General features: G+C 45.6%; 1 protein-coding gene across 5 annotated transcripts in view; it reads right to left on the bottom strand.

Moving 5' to 3' along the window:
- Window positions 1-352: 352 nt before the first annotated feature.
- Window positions 353-16,691, bottom strand: part of LOC116508766 (glycine-rich cell wall structural protein-like) — a 23,770-nt gene continuing 7,431 nt past the window's right edge. For all 5 annotated transcript variants that reach the window (XM_032217437.1, XM_032217441.1, XM_032217438.1 and 2 more), the window contains 8 exons: window positions 14,507-14,611; window positions 14,072-14,212; window positions 12,661-12,724; window positions 5,979-6,039; window positions 4,677-4,768; window positions 3,437-3,479; window positions 2,322-2,375; window positions 353-563 (listed from right to left, as the gene is read on the bottom strand). In XM_032217437.1, coding sequence (XP_032073328.1) covers window positions 2,347-2,375; window positions 3,437-3,479; window positions 4,677-4,768; window positions 5,979-6,039; window positions 12,661-12,724; window positions 14,072-14,212; window positions 14,507-14,611 — 535 coding nt within the window. In that variant the 3' untranslated portion in view covers window positions 353-563; window positions 2,322-2,346. The remainder of the gene's footprint in view (window positions 564-2,321; window positions 2,376-3,436; window positions 3,480-4,676; window positions 4,769-5,978; window positions 6,040-12,660; window positions 12,725-14,071; window positions 14,213-14,506; window positions 14,612-16,691) is intronic.

The raw sequence follows: 16,691 nt of genomic DNA, 5'->3' as shown, positions 1-16,691 counted from the left end.
GGAAGGAAGGGAATGAAGAGGGAAGGAAGGAAAGGGGGAGGAAGAAAGAATGAAGAGGAAAGGAAATAGAGGAAGGAAAGAAGGAAGGAAGGGAATGAAGAGGGAAGGGAATAGAGGAAGAAAAGGAAGCTTATAATGAGAGGGAGGGGGGCTCTGAGGGAAGTCCTGCCTGAGCACTTGGTCACCACAGTGCCCCCCCCCCCACAGGTGACGTAGTGCTCGCCACACCCATCCTGGCCACGCCCACTCCATCCTCCCCCCCTCCCTCCCAGGCCAAACACAACCCTGCTGTGGCCCCCAATGGTGTTTGGGGCCCCCTGGGTTAGGCGCTTTCACCCATCACGACGTCCCATTTAAGCAATGTATTCATTTGTTTTTAATGCATGCTTTTATTTCGCCCCGGGGTGCATAATCGTCTCCCAGGTGGGTTTGCAAAGAGCGTGAACAGCTGGGAGAGGAAGACATTCCAGATGTTTGCGGCGTGAGGCTTCCGCAGACGGGCTCCTGGGGAAGGGCGTCCCTTGGACGATGCTCAGGAGTCGGGCATCCAGGGTGGGCGGCCTCTGGGGCGGAGAAAAGCAATGGGGGAGGGTGTGTGTGAAAGAGAAGCCCCTCGTAGCACAGGAGTTACAGGAAGGAAGTGCAACTGTCAAGCATAGCATAGCATAGCAGTTAGACTTATATACCACTTCATAGGGCTTTCAGCCCTCTCTAAGCGGTTTACAGAGTCAGCATATCGCCCCCAACAACAATCCGGCTCCTCATTTCACCCACCTCGGAAGGACGGAAGGCTGAGTCAACCAGGAACGAACTCCTGGCAGTGAGCAGAGTTAACCTGCAATATTGCAGATAGATAGATGATAGATAGATAGATAGATAGATAGATAGATAGATAGATAGATAGATAGATAGATAGATAGATAGATAGATAGATAAGCATAGCATAGCATAGCATAGCATAGCATAGCAATAGCAATAGCAATAGCAATAGCAATAGCAGTTAGACTTATATACCGCTTCATAGGGCTTTCAGCCCTCTCTAAGCGATTTACAGAGTCAGCATATTGCCCCCAACAACAATCCGGGTCCTCATTTCACCCACCTCGGAAGGACGGAAGGCTGAGTCAACCAGGAACGAACTCCTGGCAGTGAGCAGAGTTAACCTGCAATATTGCAGATAGATAGATAGATAGATAGATAGATAGATAGATAGATAGATAGATAGATAGATAGATAGATAGATAGATAGATAGATAGATAGATAGATAAGCATAGCATAGCATAGCAATAGCAATAGCAATAGCAATAGCAGTTAGACTTATATACCGCTTCATAGGGCTTTCAGCCCTCTCTAAGCGGTTTACAGAGTCAGCATATCGCCCCCAACAAAAATCCGGGTCCTCATTTCACCCACCTTGGAAGGATGGAAGGCTGAGTCAACCAGGAACGAACTCCTGGCAGTGAGCAGAGTTAACCTGCAATATTGTAGATAGATTAGATAGATAGATAGATAGATAGATAGATAGATAGATAGATAGATAGATAGATAGATAGATAGATGATAGATGGATGGATGGATGGATGGATGGATAGATAGATAGATAGATAGATATGCATAGCATAGCATAGCATAGCATAGCAATAGCAATAGCAATAGCAGTTAGACTTATATACCGCTTCATAGGGCTTTCAGCCCTCTCTAAGCGGTTTACAGAGTCAGCATATTGCCCCCAACAACAATCCGGGTCCTCATTTCACCCACCTCGGAAGGATGGAAGGCTGAGTCAACCAGGAACGAACTCCTGGCAGTGAGCAGAGTTAACCTGCAATATTGTAGATAGATTAGATAGATAGATAGATAGATAGATAGATAGATAGATAGATAGATAGATAGATAGATAGATAGATAGATGATAGATGGATGGATGGATGGATAGATAGATAGATAGATAGATAGATAGATAGATAGATAGATATGCATAGCATAGCATAGCATAGCAATAGCAATAGCAATAGCAGTTAGACTTATATACCGCTTCATAGGGCTTTCAGCCCTCTCTAAGCAGTTTACAGAGTCAGCATATCGCCCCCAACAACAATCCGGGTCCTCATTTCACCCACCTCGGAAGGATGGAAGGCTGAGTCAACCTTGAGCCGGTGAGATTTGAACAGCCAAACTGCAGAACTGCAATCAGCTGAAGTAGCCTGCAGTGCTGCATTTAACCACTGAGCCACCTCGGCTCTTAGCAATGGGGGGGGAGCATAGAATCAGCGCATTGGCTCCAAAGATACCCCAAGGCTCCCTTTCTATGTGTTTTTACCTCGCCTTTGGTTTCCTGGAGCATCTCACTCGGCCTTCGGGTTGACCTTCGCATCTGCAGAGAAAGGAAGACAGTCGTTCATGCCCTGGTCATGTCTGGGTTGGACTACTGCAATGTGCTGTATGTTGGGCTGCCCTTGAAGGGGATCCGGAAGCTTCAAGTGGTGCAGAATGAAGGGGCACGGACAGTTCTGGAGACCCCTTGGGTGGTGTGTTCGCACCACTGTTGTGTAAACTGCACTTGTTGCCAGTTTGCTTCCTTGCAGTTGAGGTCATGCCCCTCTGCTTCATGCGGTCACAGTCACACACACACACGCACGCACGCACGCACTGAGAGAGAGAAAGAGAGAGTCGGAGACAGAGCAAGAGAGAGAGAGAGAGAAACAGACAGATAGAAACAGACAGAGAGAGAGAAAAAAGAAGGAAACCGAATCACAGAAACAGAGGGAGACAGACACAGAGAGAAAAGAAGAAGAAAGTGAAAGAGACAGAGAGACAGACAGAAACAAAAAAGAAACACACAGAGAAACAGAAAAAAAGAAAGAAAGAAAGAAAGAAAGAAAGAAAGAAAGAAAGAAAGAGAAATAGACAGAAAATAGACGGACACACACACACAGAGAAAAAAAGCAAAGAGAGAGAAAGAGACAGAAAAAAATAAAGACAGAAACAGACACAGAGAAAAATAGAAAGAGACAGGAAAAAATAAAGAATTAGAAGAGAAATAAGGACAGACACAGAAAAGAAAGAAAGAAAGAAAGAAAGAAAAAATAAAGACAGAAACAGACGCAGAGAAAAATAGAAAAAAAGGACGGACAGAAAAAAGAAAGAATCAGAAAGAGAAAGAGACAGAAAAAAGAAACGGACAGACACAGAAAGGAAAGAAAAAAGAAACGGACAGACACAGAAAAAAGAAAGACAAAAAAATAAAAAGATAGACAGAAAAAAAGAAAGCATTTTTAACCCCCTCCCAAAAATAAAAGGCTTTTTGTGTGTGGGGGAGAAGAGAGGGCTCCCTCTCCTCTCCCTCTGCTTGCTTCTTGGGAAGGATGGGACTTGTAGTCCAACTCCTTCGGGAGGCCTGGGTGCGGAAGGGAGAGGAGACCACCAAGAACTTACGTCCAAGGAGCCACTGGAGGAAGAATCCTGGGAATGGCTTGTCCTGCAGACAGAAAATCAGAAATCATCCTCTGGGGGTTTTGTCAACGCCTTACAAATTGTTGGTTTTTGTGCCTTTTTATTTTCCCCAATAATTTTTCATCATTGTGCGAGGCCCTCGCTTTATATATATAAACATAATTTTATTTTTAAGTTTTATTTTTATTTCCCCATCGCCTCTCTTCCATCATGAATCTTACCGTGTCTCATCTGGCTACAGTTTTTGTGCCATCATATTTAACAGTTAAATCGTTTTAAATCTATTTTTATCTTGTCTTTACATTTACATTTCAATTGCCTTTTCATTCAACTCCTCCCCTATAATTCTACGGGTTTTTTTCCCCTCCCAAATTATTCAATTTTCTGTTTCTTTTCGTCTAGATTCATTTTCTATCCAGGGATAAAAAATATCCCCGTATCTTATAAGCCACTGATTCTTCCTTCTCTTTCATTGCCAGCCTTCATCTGTTCATTTCTGCAGAGTCTAATATTTGTTTTAATTACCTTTCCCTCGGAGGGAGTTTTTTTTTCCAGTTTTGTGCAAATACAATTCTAGCTGCAGTTATTACATGAAAAACTAAATATACACTACATTTTCTTTACTACATTTCTCTGATAAAATAGCAATAGCAATAGCAGTTCGACTTATATACCGCTTCATAGGGCTTTCAGCCCTCTCTAAGCGGTTTACAGAGTCAGCATATTGCCCCCAACAACAATCCGGGTCCTCATTTCACCCACCTCGGAAGGATGGAAGGCTGAGTCAACCCTGAGCCGGTGAGATTTGAACAGCCGAACTGCCGAACTGCAGTCAGCTGAAGTAGCCTGCAGTGCTGCATTTAACCACTGCGCCTCCTCGGCTCTCAACCCAACGAAAACAGTTCCGGCTTTAAATCAATATGGTGCATCCTTTCCAACCACATGCAAATTTTTGCCCAATATTTTTTGGGCCTCTGCACATACGTATGATATGATCCTGGTGTCTGGTGACACTTCCAACACTTGGTTGATTTATCTTTAAACATTTTTTTTGCCAATCTTTCTGGTGAAAGATATATAAATATAATTTTATGTATAGCTTTTTCTTTGTCGCGCATAAGTATTGCGCTTGATTCTCAGCCAGGGGTGGGGGGACGTCAGTGGGGAGAGGGGTGGGAGCCCCTAAGGACCAAGAGGAAGAGCCCACCGATTCGTGACCCACCTTCAAATCCAGCTCAGAGAAATATCCGGATGAGATCGGCATGGTGGAGAGGGCGGTGTGGATTTTGCCCAAGAGCCCAAAGGTGAAGTATTCTGAAGGGGGGAAAGCAATGGGGGTGGGGGTCAAAGGAGATGGTTAAATGTGGCCCCCCCCATTCCTTCCCTTCGTCTCCCTGTGCCGCCTTCTCTTGTCCCGCCCCACTGAGGAGAAGGGGGCAGCCGTGGCCCCTCCACCCACTTTTTGCCCTACACGGAATGGGAGATCCAGCTCCCTCAGACCTCCAAGGCCCCTTCCATCTCGGTTGCTGTTGTGTCGTTGTGTTATTTCTGCCTTCCCTTTCCAACGGGGGGGGGGGGGGCAGATGGGTCAAGGACCCCATAATTGTCGCCCCCGCTCCTCCTCTCTGCACACCCCACTTCCTTCCAATGCTGATCGTGTTCCCTGGTTTGGTAATGAAAAGTTTGCAAGAACAGCCCAGCTCAGAGAGCACCAAGGACCCTACAGTCCTCCCCGCCCCACTAAACTCCACTCCCTTCTAGCACTGATGACGTTACCTAGTTAGGTCATGAAACGTCTGCAAGAAAACAACCCAGCTCACAGACCACCAAGGACTCCATACTCCTCCTCCTCCTCCTCTCTGCAAACCTCACTCCCTCCTAGCACTGATGATGTTACCTAGTTGGGCCATGAAATGTCTGCAAGAAAACCACCAAGCTCAGGGGGCACCAAGGACCCCACAGTGTCCCTCCTCCTCCTTTCCCTCCCTCTCTCCCTCCTTCCTTCCTTCCATCCATCCATCCATCCATCCATCCTTTCTTCTTTCCCCTCCTTTCTGCAAACCGCACTCCCTTCTAACATTGATATTGTTTCCTAGTATGGTAATGAAACATCTGCAAGAAGAACGTTCAAGCTCAGAGAGTGCCAAGCATACTACAGTCCTCCCCCTCTTCCTTCTCCTTCCCCTTTTTCCTCCTCCTCCTCTTCACATACCCTGCTCCCTTTCAATACTGATGATGTTCCCTAGTTGGGTCATGACTCATGAAACGCCTGCCAGGAAACTACCAAGCTCAGAGAGCACCAAGGACCCCACAGTTCATCCCCTTCCCCTTATTCTTCCTCCCCCTTCATTCCTCCTTCCCCTCCCTGTAAACCCTCCTTCCTTCTAGCGCTGATGATGTTCCCTAGTTGGGTCATGAAAAGCCTGCAAGAAAACCACCAAGCTCAGAGACCACCAAGGACCCTTCAGTGTCACGTTCGCCCAAGGGTCCCAAGGTGCCCTCTATGCAGGCAAAGAAAACTTACTGTTGAGAATCTGGAGTTGCAGATTGATGATGTCGAACCAGACTTGAAATATGGGACAGAACTAGAAGAGAGCAGAAATATAGAAGGTGAGAGAGAGAGAGAGAGAGAGGGAGGGAGGGAGGGAGGGAGGGAGAGAGGGAGAGAGAAAAGGCCACAATGGGACCAGAAGACCCTCATTAAGAGCTGAAGGAATCAAAGGAGAACCTTCTGGGGAAATTCCCAGCTCCTGGGTCTTCTTGAGTCTGTCCTTTGAGATGATCTGGAATCTTCAGTTGCTGTCCACACATTGACGGGTGTGACCCAGCATAACATCTCCACTCTGGACACTTCATTGGCTTCCAATAGATTTCCAAAGATCCTTTAAGTCAGTGTTTCCCAAACTTGGCAACTTGAAGATGTCCGGACTTCAACTCCCAGAATTCCCCAGCCAGCGAATGCTGGCTGGGGAATTCTGGGAGTTGAAGTCCGGACATCTTCAAGTTGCCAAGTTTGGGAAATACTGCTTTAAGGTGCCAAGATTAACATATGACAGAGTTCTTCAAACGTGGCAACTTTCAGACTTGTGGACTTCAACTCCCAGAATCCTCCAGCTGGCTCAAGCAGGTCACAGGCCAACTGGCTGGAGAATTCTGGGAGTTGAAGTCCACAAGTTGCCCAGTTTGAAGACCTCTGACCTGTGAAGTTCTAGCGAGCTACTTTAACACAGGGATTTTGGAGGCTGTCTTCTCCAAACACCCGATCTTCTGCTTGGGAGAAGATGTTCACCTGGGAGGTGAAGATGTAGGAGCCTTGAAGGTAGAATTTCTCCCAAAGGGGTGGAAGAACTCCTGGCCCTTTGAAGACAACCCCTTTGCCAAGTTCGGCCTCATTTCCACCAAAGACCCTTTGACGCTTCCTTTATTGCTCTTTCCAAACGAAAGTAGACAGCTGGGAGCATCCAAAGTACTCTCTGGGAGCTATTAGGGAGGAGCTGCTTTCACCCCCTTTCTCACACACAATCTAAACTGTGTTGGCTCAATGCAGACTGCATTTCACCGCATCATCCGATCTACCAACTTTAGAAGAGTAACAGAACAACAAGAGTTGGAAGGGACTAAGAAATTCCAGATAGCCTATGCTTAAGATCAGGAATGATTTAAATTGTTTAAAGCTAGCTTAGCAAGAAGAAGCTAAGATCAATGGAGAGATGTTATTAACCTCTTTTTTTTTAATTTTATTTTTTTCTCAATATATTTTAGACTGTGTTTGTTAAAATCTATACCATGTACTGGCTCTGGGAAGTCAGGGAGGGGAGGGAGGTGGGGGGTTGGGGAGGAGGGTGGGGGGAGGGAGGGATATATACTAGGCTAGATTCCAATGTAATATGACTTCACATATATACTGTTTTTCTATAATTTCTCTGTAAAAATAGGATAAGTTAAGCGTGACCCGTCAAAACCGCGGTCCACAAAAGCGCGATCGACGAAAGCACGCATTTGACGTCATCACAGCGTGACGAAAAAAAATTAAAAATTGAAATAAAAATTAAATTAAAGCAAGCCGATTCACATAAAGGTAAGGGTTAGGGTTAGGGTTAGGGTTAGGTTAAGGGTTAAGGTTAGGGTTAGAGCGTTAGCGTTACGTTTAGCGTTAGGTTAAGGGTTAGCGTTATGTTTAGCGTTACGTTAACGGTTAGGTTTAGGGTTAGATTTAGGGTTAGGTTAAGGGTTAGGTTTAGGGTTAGGTTAAGGGTTAAGGTTAGGGTTAGAGCGTTAGCGTTACGTTTAGCGGTAGGTTAAGGGTTAGCGTTAGGTTTAGCGTTACGTTAATGGTTAGGTTTAGGGTTAGATTTAGGGTTAGGTTAAGGGTTAGGTTTAGGGTTAGGTTAAGGGTTAGGGTTAGAGCGTTAGCGTTACGTTTAGCGTTAGGTTAAGGGTTAGCGTTAGGTTTAGCGTTACGTTAACGGTTAGGTTTAGGGTTAGATTTAGGGTTAGGTTAAGGGTTAGGGTTAGGGTTAGGTTAAGGGTTAAGGTTAGGGTTAGAGCGTTAGCGTTACGTTTAGCGTTAGGTTAAGGGTTAGCGTTAGGTTTAGCGTTACGTTAACGGTTAGGTTTAGGGTTAGATTTAGGGTTAGGTTAAGGGTTAGGTTTAGGGTTAGGTTTAGGGTTAGGTTTGGGGGGGTTAGGGTAAGGTTTTCGCTTTATTTTTACATTTTTCTATCACAGCGCGATGTTTTCGTCACGCTGTGATGACGTCAAATGCGCGCTTTCGTCGAGCGCGATTTTGTACTCCGCGGTTTTGTGGTGGAACCGATATATACTAGGCTAGATTCCAATGTAATATGACTTCACATGTATACTGTTTTTCTATAATTTCTCTGTAAAAATAGGACAAGCTGAATATATTAATAGATAGTAGAAATACACCGAAGGGAGGAGTAGAGGGATAGAAGAAAGACGGGTAGAGAGGGACGGGAGAGAGGATGGGAGGGAGGGTGAGAAGGAAGGGAGGGAGTGTATCGGGAGAGAGGAGGGGTAGAGGGGGAGGGGAAGTAGGGTAGAGGGGAATGATGGAGGGAAGAGGGAAAGTTGGAGGGGGGCGGAAGAAAGAGGTGTATGGAGAGTGGAAGAGGTATATTGGGTTTGTATTTTTTTGGGGGGGTATTGTTGACAAGAGGAATTGCTGCGATTATTGTTTAATGTTGTATGGCGCCGGCTATGCACAGTATATATGTGACTGTATGAAAATGAAAATGGAAAATAAAAAACACATTTACACTAAAGAGTTGGAAGGGACCTCGGAGGTCTTCTAGTCCAACCCCTTGCTCAAACAGGGGATCCTACACCATCCCAGACAAGTGACCACCCAGTCTTTTCTTAGAAGCCTCCAGTGATGAAGCGCCCACAACCTCTGGAGGCAACTTCTGTTCCCCTGATTAATTGTCCTCACTGTTGTGAAGTTTCTCTTTAGTCCGAGGTCCCTTCTCTCCTTGTGCATCTTTAAAAAGACGTTGAGACTCCAGAAAGAGTGCAGAGAAGAGCAACCAGGGTGATGAGGGGACTGGAAGATACAATGAATGGTTGCAGGGACTAGGCAAGGCTAGTCTAGGGAAGAGAAGGATCAGGGGAGACAGGAGAGCATCTTCCAATATTGGAGGGGCTGCCACAGAGAGGAGGAGGGGGCCAAGCTATTCTCCAAAGCACCTGAAGGCCAGAGAAGGAACAATGGATGGAAACTGACCAAGGAGAGATTCAACCTGGAATGAAGGAGGAATTTCCTGACAGTGAGAACCATCAACCCATGGAACTGAAATGGCCTTCAGAAGTTGTGGGAGCTTCATCACTTGAGGCTTTCAAGAAGAGACTGGACTGCCCTCTGTCAGAAATGATGCAGGGTCTCCTGCTTGGGTAGGGGGTTGGACTAGATGACCTACAAGGTCCCTTCTGTTAATCTGTTAAAGAGTGGGTCAACCTATTCTCCAAGGCACCTGAAGGCCAGAAAAGGAATAATAATGGATGGAAACCAATCAAGGAGAGATTCAACTTGGAAACAAGGAGGAATTTCCTGACAGTGAGAACCATCAACCCATGGAAGAGAAGTTGCCTTCGGAAGTTATGGGGGAGCTTCATCCCTGGAGGCTTTCAAGTTATTCTCCAAAGCACCTGAAGGCCAGACAAGGAATAATGGATGGAAACTGACCAAGGAGAGATTCAACCTAGAAACAAAGAAGAACTTTTTGACAGTGAGAACAATCAACAGAAGTTGCCTTTGGAAGTTGTGGGAGCTTCATCCCTGGAGGCTTTCAAGAAGAGACTGGGCTGCCATTGGTCAGAAATGGTGCAGGGTCTCCTGCTTGGGTGGGTGCGGGTTGGACTACATGACCTACAAGCTCCCTTCCAACCAATGGAACAGAAGTTGCCTTCAGAAGTTGTGGGAGCTTCATCATCACTGGAAGCTTTCAAGAAGAGACTGGACTAAGAGTAGGAGAGAGGGTAAGAAAGAGGAGAAGGGAGGAGGAGAGGGGAAAGAGAGGGGAAGAAGAAAGAAGGAAGAAGGTAGAGAAGGGAGGTTGAGAAGATGGAAGGAGTAAGGTTGTTGCAAATAAGATGGAAGCAACAGGGTGGCAAGAAAGAGATCCAAGCTGTACTATATATTCTGTATGTGTGTAAAAATGAGTATAGAGACTATGGTGAATAGACAAATGATAAATAGCAATTATAAGAATGTACACCTATGAATGAATTTGAAAGGGAACAAATTATTATTATTATTATTTTAAAAAAGAAGAGACTAGGCTGCCACCTGTCACAAATGGTGCAGTAGGGTCTCCTGCTTGGGGTTGGGGGGTTGGGGTAGATGACCTCCAAGGTCCCTTCCAACTCTCTTCATCTGTATCTGCATCTGATCAAACCTCAAGGCCCCTTCGCCTCGTCTCATTAATCACCAAAAACCTACCAGGGCTCGGCTGGCAAACAGCCAGATATCACCCGTTGAGAGTTAAGATGTAAAAATAGGACATCCCGATACTTTACGGACTGATGGGCTGAGAACATGAGTTCTCAGAAGGCAGTTAAGCCTTCTGGATGAAAACTCCGGAAACGACGTGAACCAATCTATTTACTTTCTGCAAATGTACCGTGTCAAATGTCCCCTCTTTGTGTTTGCACATTTCTTTCCCCCTTCAAAAGAGGTCCTTGTTTCCATATCTTAAAGATCACTCAAATGAGAGATATAAACGAGACTGGAAAAAATGGATTGACTATATACAAAATAAATACGGGACTAAGAAATTCCAGTTAGCCTATGCTTAAGATCAGAAATGATTTAAACTGTTAAAAGTTAGTTCAGTAAGAAGAAGCTAAGGTCAATCTAGAATGTCATTAATTTCTTTATTTCTTTTTTCTCAATAGATTTTAGACTGTTAGTTAAAAATCCATACCGTGTACGGGTTCTGGGAAGTCGGGGGGGGGGGAGGAGGAGGGGGGGTGGGGGGTGGAGGGAGGGAGGGGCACACAAAAAAAATTGTACTTCAATGTCTTAATGATTGACGAATGATGAAATATTTGTGTTTTTTAAAAGAAATAAAATAAATATTTGTGATTTGGAAAAGAGGTCCTTGTTTCCAGGATTAAGTAATAATAATTAAAAAAAAAGATTGGAAACTTGTAGCAAGAGGCTAATTTAAATCAGGCCAGCGTCCTGGTCCCCGGTATAGAGATTTTGTAATGCAGCCATTTGTCCAGAATGATCGAGGATCTCCTGCTTGGCCAGAGGGTTGGACTAGATTAGATTAACAGAGTTGGAAGGGACCTTGGAGGTCATCTAGTCCAGGGGTTCTTAACCTGGGTGATTTTGTTTTTCAGGGGGGCGAAGGAACGGAAGGGGGGGGGGCATATGGGGGTGATGGAGTGAGAAGTTTTGGGGAGCCTTTTGAGACTTTTTTCGTACAGTGAACCGCTGTATATCTGTCGTACAAAAACATCAGATCGCTCGCTATTAGTGGATTGAACTGGGTTTTAAAATGTTCCTCCAGCTAGTTTCAGTACAGAACGCCGTAGATATGTGAATACGCATCGCTCATCTTCATGCGCGTTGTGCAGCGGCCTCTATCACCCCCGCAAAGTCCCTTCCGATTCTGTTATTCTGCTACTCTTTTAAAGTTGGGAGATCTGATGAGGTGGTGTGGAATGTAGTCTTGATTCCCGGGAGGGAGGGGCTGCATTCCGGAGGAGGAGGAAGCGACCCAGTTTAGATTGTGCGGGGGAAAGAGGGTGAAGGCAGCTCCTCCCTTAATAGTTCTTGGGCCGCCATACTTTTTGCAGACTGTGGCGCTAGAAGACCCCAAAGCCCCCCCCAACTCTGTTACAAGTAGTCCTCGACCTACAACAGTTCATTTAGCGACCATTCGAAGTCACAGCAGCTGTGAAAAAAATGACTTAGGACTGTTTTCCTGACTTACAACATCGTTCTCGTGCTCACGTGATCAAAATTTGTGTGTTTGGCGATTGGCATGTACAGAGGGTCCTTGACTTACAACAGTTCATTTAGTGACTGAAGTGCCAACAGCACTGAAAAAGGTGACTTGTGACCATTTTCGACACTTGGCAACTGACTCACATTTATGACGGTTGCAGTGTCCCGGGTGGGGTCACAAAATCCCTTTTGTGACCTTCTGACCAGCAATGTCAATGGGGGGAAGCCAGATTCACTTAATGACCATGGTAGTAGTTTAACAACGGCAGTGATTCAGTTAGCAACGGTGGTAAGAAAGGTCGTAAAAACAGGGCAAAATTTGCTTAACAACTCTCTCTCTTCACAACAGACATTTTGGGCTCAGGGTGGTCGTTAGGCCGAGGACTCCCTGCGTCCTGTTATTCTGAATGGTATAAGGCAGACGACCCTCAACCTTTTTTTCAGGACTCAAGATTTAAATCACAATATTTCTTCAAGCTTTCCTGGGATGACACAAATGGACCACAGGTTGAGAGCCACTGGTATAGTAGGCCTCTCTGTTCAAGCAGGGGGTTGGACTAGATGACCTTCAAGGTCCCCTCCCAGCCCCTAGGATTCTCTGCTCTGTGATTCTCCCAGATCTCTAGGTTGGAGGAGAAGGTCAGCCGGAAGACGACTGCAGGCGGGTTGAAATCTATTCTTCCAGCTTCCCCCTCCCCCCCCCCAGGGGGGGGGGTATCTGGTCACTCACCATTCCAGGCAGGGTGTTCTGAATGGCCAAGTTGACCATGTTGCTGACCAGCAAGGAAATCAGGCTGCGGAGAAAAGGAAACCGGAGGATCATTTAGTGAGGAGCTGAGTGGCGTTTCGGCTCCCCTGGAGAGGAGAGGGGACCAGCCCCCAGCTTCCAAGGGCTGCAGGCCCAGCAGCCAGGCTCAAACGTTTAAGGGGGGGGGGGGAGAAAGAAAGAAAGAAAGCTGCACCTCTTGTGAGATCACTTGACCTCACAAGACCCCTAAAGTCTTTCCTTTACAGCATTTACTATTTACTTTTGCCCTGTCTGTCTGTCTATGCAGTCTATTTATGTCTGTCTATCTTTCTATCCATATCTATCTATCTATCTATCTATCTATTTCTTTCTTTCTTTCTTTCCATATCTATCCATATCTATCTATCCTACTTACCTACCTACCTACCTACCTACCTACCTACCTACCTACCTTCTATCTACATATCTTCTCTCTCTCTCTCTCTCTCTCTACCTACCTACATACATACCTTTCTTTCTATCCATATCTATCCATATTTATCTATCTATCCTACCTACCTACCTACCTATCTTGTATCTATCTTCTATCTATCTATCTATCATCTATCTATCTCTCTCTCTCTCTCTCTCTCTCCATCCATCCATCCATCCATCCATCCATCCATCCATCTATCTATCTATCTATCTATCTATCTCTATCTATCTATCATCTATCAATTTATCTCTGGTCATCTGTCACCTGTCACCTATCATCTATCACCATCTATCATCTGTCATCTCTTATCTGTCACCTATCATCTATCACCTCTCTCTCTCCCCATCTATCTATTTATCATCTACCATCATCATCTATCATCATCTATCACCTATCTATCACCTATTTATCTTCTATCTAATCTAATTTCCTCCTGTTGTCTGTTTGTTTGTATCCATCCATCCATCCATCCATCCATCCATCCATCCAGCCATCAAGCCATCAAGCCATCAAGCCATCTATCCATCTCTATCATCTATCCATTCACCCATTTCTCTATCCATATCTGTCTGTCTGTCTACTCATCTATTATCTCTGTGTCTATCTGTCTTGCCTATCTACATCACCTACTGAATCTCTCTCTCTCTCCCCCAATCTATCATTCCCATGTTTCTGTCTGTTCATCTATCTATCTGTCTCTCTCTCCCCCCCTCCATCTACAGTACTACAATATCTCTTCCCTCAACCCCTCTACCATAAATGATCTGAGCTCACCCGCTAAAATTTCCCCAAACTTTGCCTAGATAACACCGCTGGGTCTCAAGATGGCCTGGGAAGAATATGATGTGGAGGCAGCCCCTGGCCCCCCTGGATGGATCCTTAGACCCCACCTCTCTCCCCTCCTTTCTGCCAGCTTACCCTGCAGGCAGCTTGACGGTAAAACCAGACACAAGCTTTTTGCAATTATTAAGGACCAACTTGAGGTCACCAGGTTTGTCTTGGGTGATGGCCAGGTCTGCAGTGATGTCCACATCCACGGTGATAGTCCGAAACAGCAGCCTGTAGAAGACAAATGGGGAAGGTGTCAGGCCTGCAGCCATCTTGTCTTTCGGGTCTTCGGCCTCCCACACTTTCTATTCTTCTGCTGTGCATTTTCCATGGTGGGGAAATGGGAGGGGGGATTGTATGGAGGTAGATGATATGCAGCCATAACAACATTCTTTCTAGAAAGCAAAGGTCATCCTTTGTCTCTGCACCTGGCCGGAACTGGATGGGTGGAAGCTGCCAGCGTGGGCAGGTTGGGGCAGGTCTGACAGCTCTTTCTCCCTCAAGCAAGTTCACCTAATGACTCACCCTGGCAATTTCATGACGATCTGCGATTGGAAGTTGAGGATTAACCGCGTCCCGGGTACCATCTTCCACGATCCTCTGATAAAATGAATGTTCAGTAAATCTTGCCTACGAAGGGAAGGAAATAAAGAGAGTAAGAGGAAAGGGGGGTCACTCCAAAATTGCCCTTGGCTTTTCAAGTTGCCTTCACCGGTCCCCCTCGTTTCTATCTGCCAAGGGATCCCCTTTGCTCGATAAGGGAAGGGATCTATCAAGTGATCATCTTTCGATCGGAATCTCACTTGTCACCTGGGGAGGTCTACCGGTAGTCCTCGACTTATGACCAAAACAGAGCTCCAAATTTCTGCGGCTAAGCGAGATGTGTATTAAGGGAGTTTTGCCTAATTTTGCGACCTTTCTTGCCACAGTTGTGAAGTGAATCACTGCTGTTGTTAAGACAGGCACATGGTCGCTAAGTGAATCTGGCCTCCCTATTGACTTTGCTTGTCAGGAGGTCGCAAAAGGGGATCACGTGACCCCGGGACACTGCGACCGTCATAAGTACATGCCAGTGGCCAAGGTGCTGAATTTTGATCACACAACCATGGGAATGCTGCAACAGTCGTGTGAAAAATGGTCACTTTTTTCATATCATTGTAACTTCGAGCGGTGGTGCGGTGGTCTAGAGGTGGAGCTCTCGCCTCACAATCCAGAGGATTGTGAGTTCGATCCTAGGTAGAGGTAGATATTCCTCTGTCTGGGCACAATGAAAATATATCTGCTGAACAAAACTCCTCATGGGTGACAGGACAGCATCCGGCCAGTAAACAGTCCGCTATCTCTATTCAGTTGCCCAGACTTCACCCCAATGCAAGGGATTAAAAGAAGATGATGATTATAACTTCGGTTCTAAAATGAACTGTGATAAGTTGAGGACTGCCTGTAGTAGCATCTGTGTGATTTTTTTTTAACAACCTCACATTCAAATCAGCTGCCACGAGGCTGGCGTGAATAATGGAGCTCCACTCGGCGTGGAGAATCAGCTCGTCCTGCGCTGTGAATTATCTTGAAATAATCTTCTTTATCTGGAGAGAAATTTATGATGCTTTGCTCACCGGCATCTTCTAGTCTCTATCTAGACACACGGACTTTCCAGGTGAGGGATTATGTCTGCAGGAAACGGCCGGGTGTTTTCTCACCCTCCATAATCTGATTTATTTTTCCCAGCTCAAAACGCGAAGGATATTTTTCAGTGAAGAAAACAATGCGAAGCCGTTCCGAGCCGTATATCGAAAGATGCTTCCCATAACTTTCTCCTGCATCTCCCCTGCAATAAATCCCACCCTTCTGAAGCAGATGTTCCCCTGATGTTTTGGGACTCCTCAGCCAGCAAGAATTCAAGGAGCTGAAATTCAGGCGGCTTCGAGTGGGAGGAGACCAACAGGCCATCCTGAACTTAAACCATTTGTTTACCTGAACTCTAGCCACTGCGACATCCCCGTGGTCATGTGATCAAAATCCAGATGCTTGGCAACTGGCTTCGTATTTGTGATGGATGTAGCCTCCTGGAGGGGGGGTTCACATGATCCCCGTTTTACAACCTTCTGACAAGTGAAGTCAATGGGGAAGCCGGATTCTCTTCACAATCATGTTACTAACTCAAGAGCTCGCCTTCAGAAGTTTTGGGTGCTTCTTGGCTGGAGGTCTTTAAGAAGAGAACGGACAGCCGCTTGTCTGAAATGGGTCTCCTGGGTGAGCAGGGGGTTGGCCTAGAAGACCTCCAAGGTCCCATCCAGCCACTAGGATGGATAGATCGATGGTAGGTAGGTAGGTAGGTAGGTAGGTAGGTAGGTAGGTAGGTAGGTAGATAGATAGATAGATAGATAGATAGATAGATAGATAGATAGATAGATAGATAGATAGATAGATAGATAGAAGATAGGTAGGTAGGTAGGTAGGCAAGATAGATATGGATAGATATGGATAGAAAGAAAGAAAGGTAGGTAGGTAGGTAGGTAGGTAGGTAGGTAGGTAGGTAGATAGATAGATAGATAGATAGATAGATAGATAGATAGATAGAAGATAGATAGAAGATAGGTAGGTAGGTAGGCAGGATAGATATGGATGGATATGGATAGAAAGAAAGAAAGAAAGGTAGGTAGGTAGGTAGGTAGGTAGGTAGATAGATAGATAGATAGATAGATGATAG

This window comes from Thamnophis elegans, chromosome 5 (assembly GCF_009769535.1).
Source record: "Thamnophis elegans isolate rThaEle1 chromosome 5, rThaEle1.pri, whole genome shotgun sequence".
Lineage (NCBI taxonomy): Eukaryota > Metazoa > Chordata > Lepidosauria > Squamata > Colubridae > Thamnophis > Thamnophis elegans.
The sequence above is the reverse complement of the archived record's forward strand: the minus strand, read 5'-3'. Positions and strand labels throughout refer to the sequence as shown.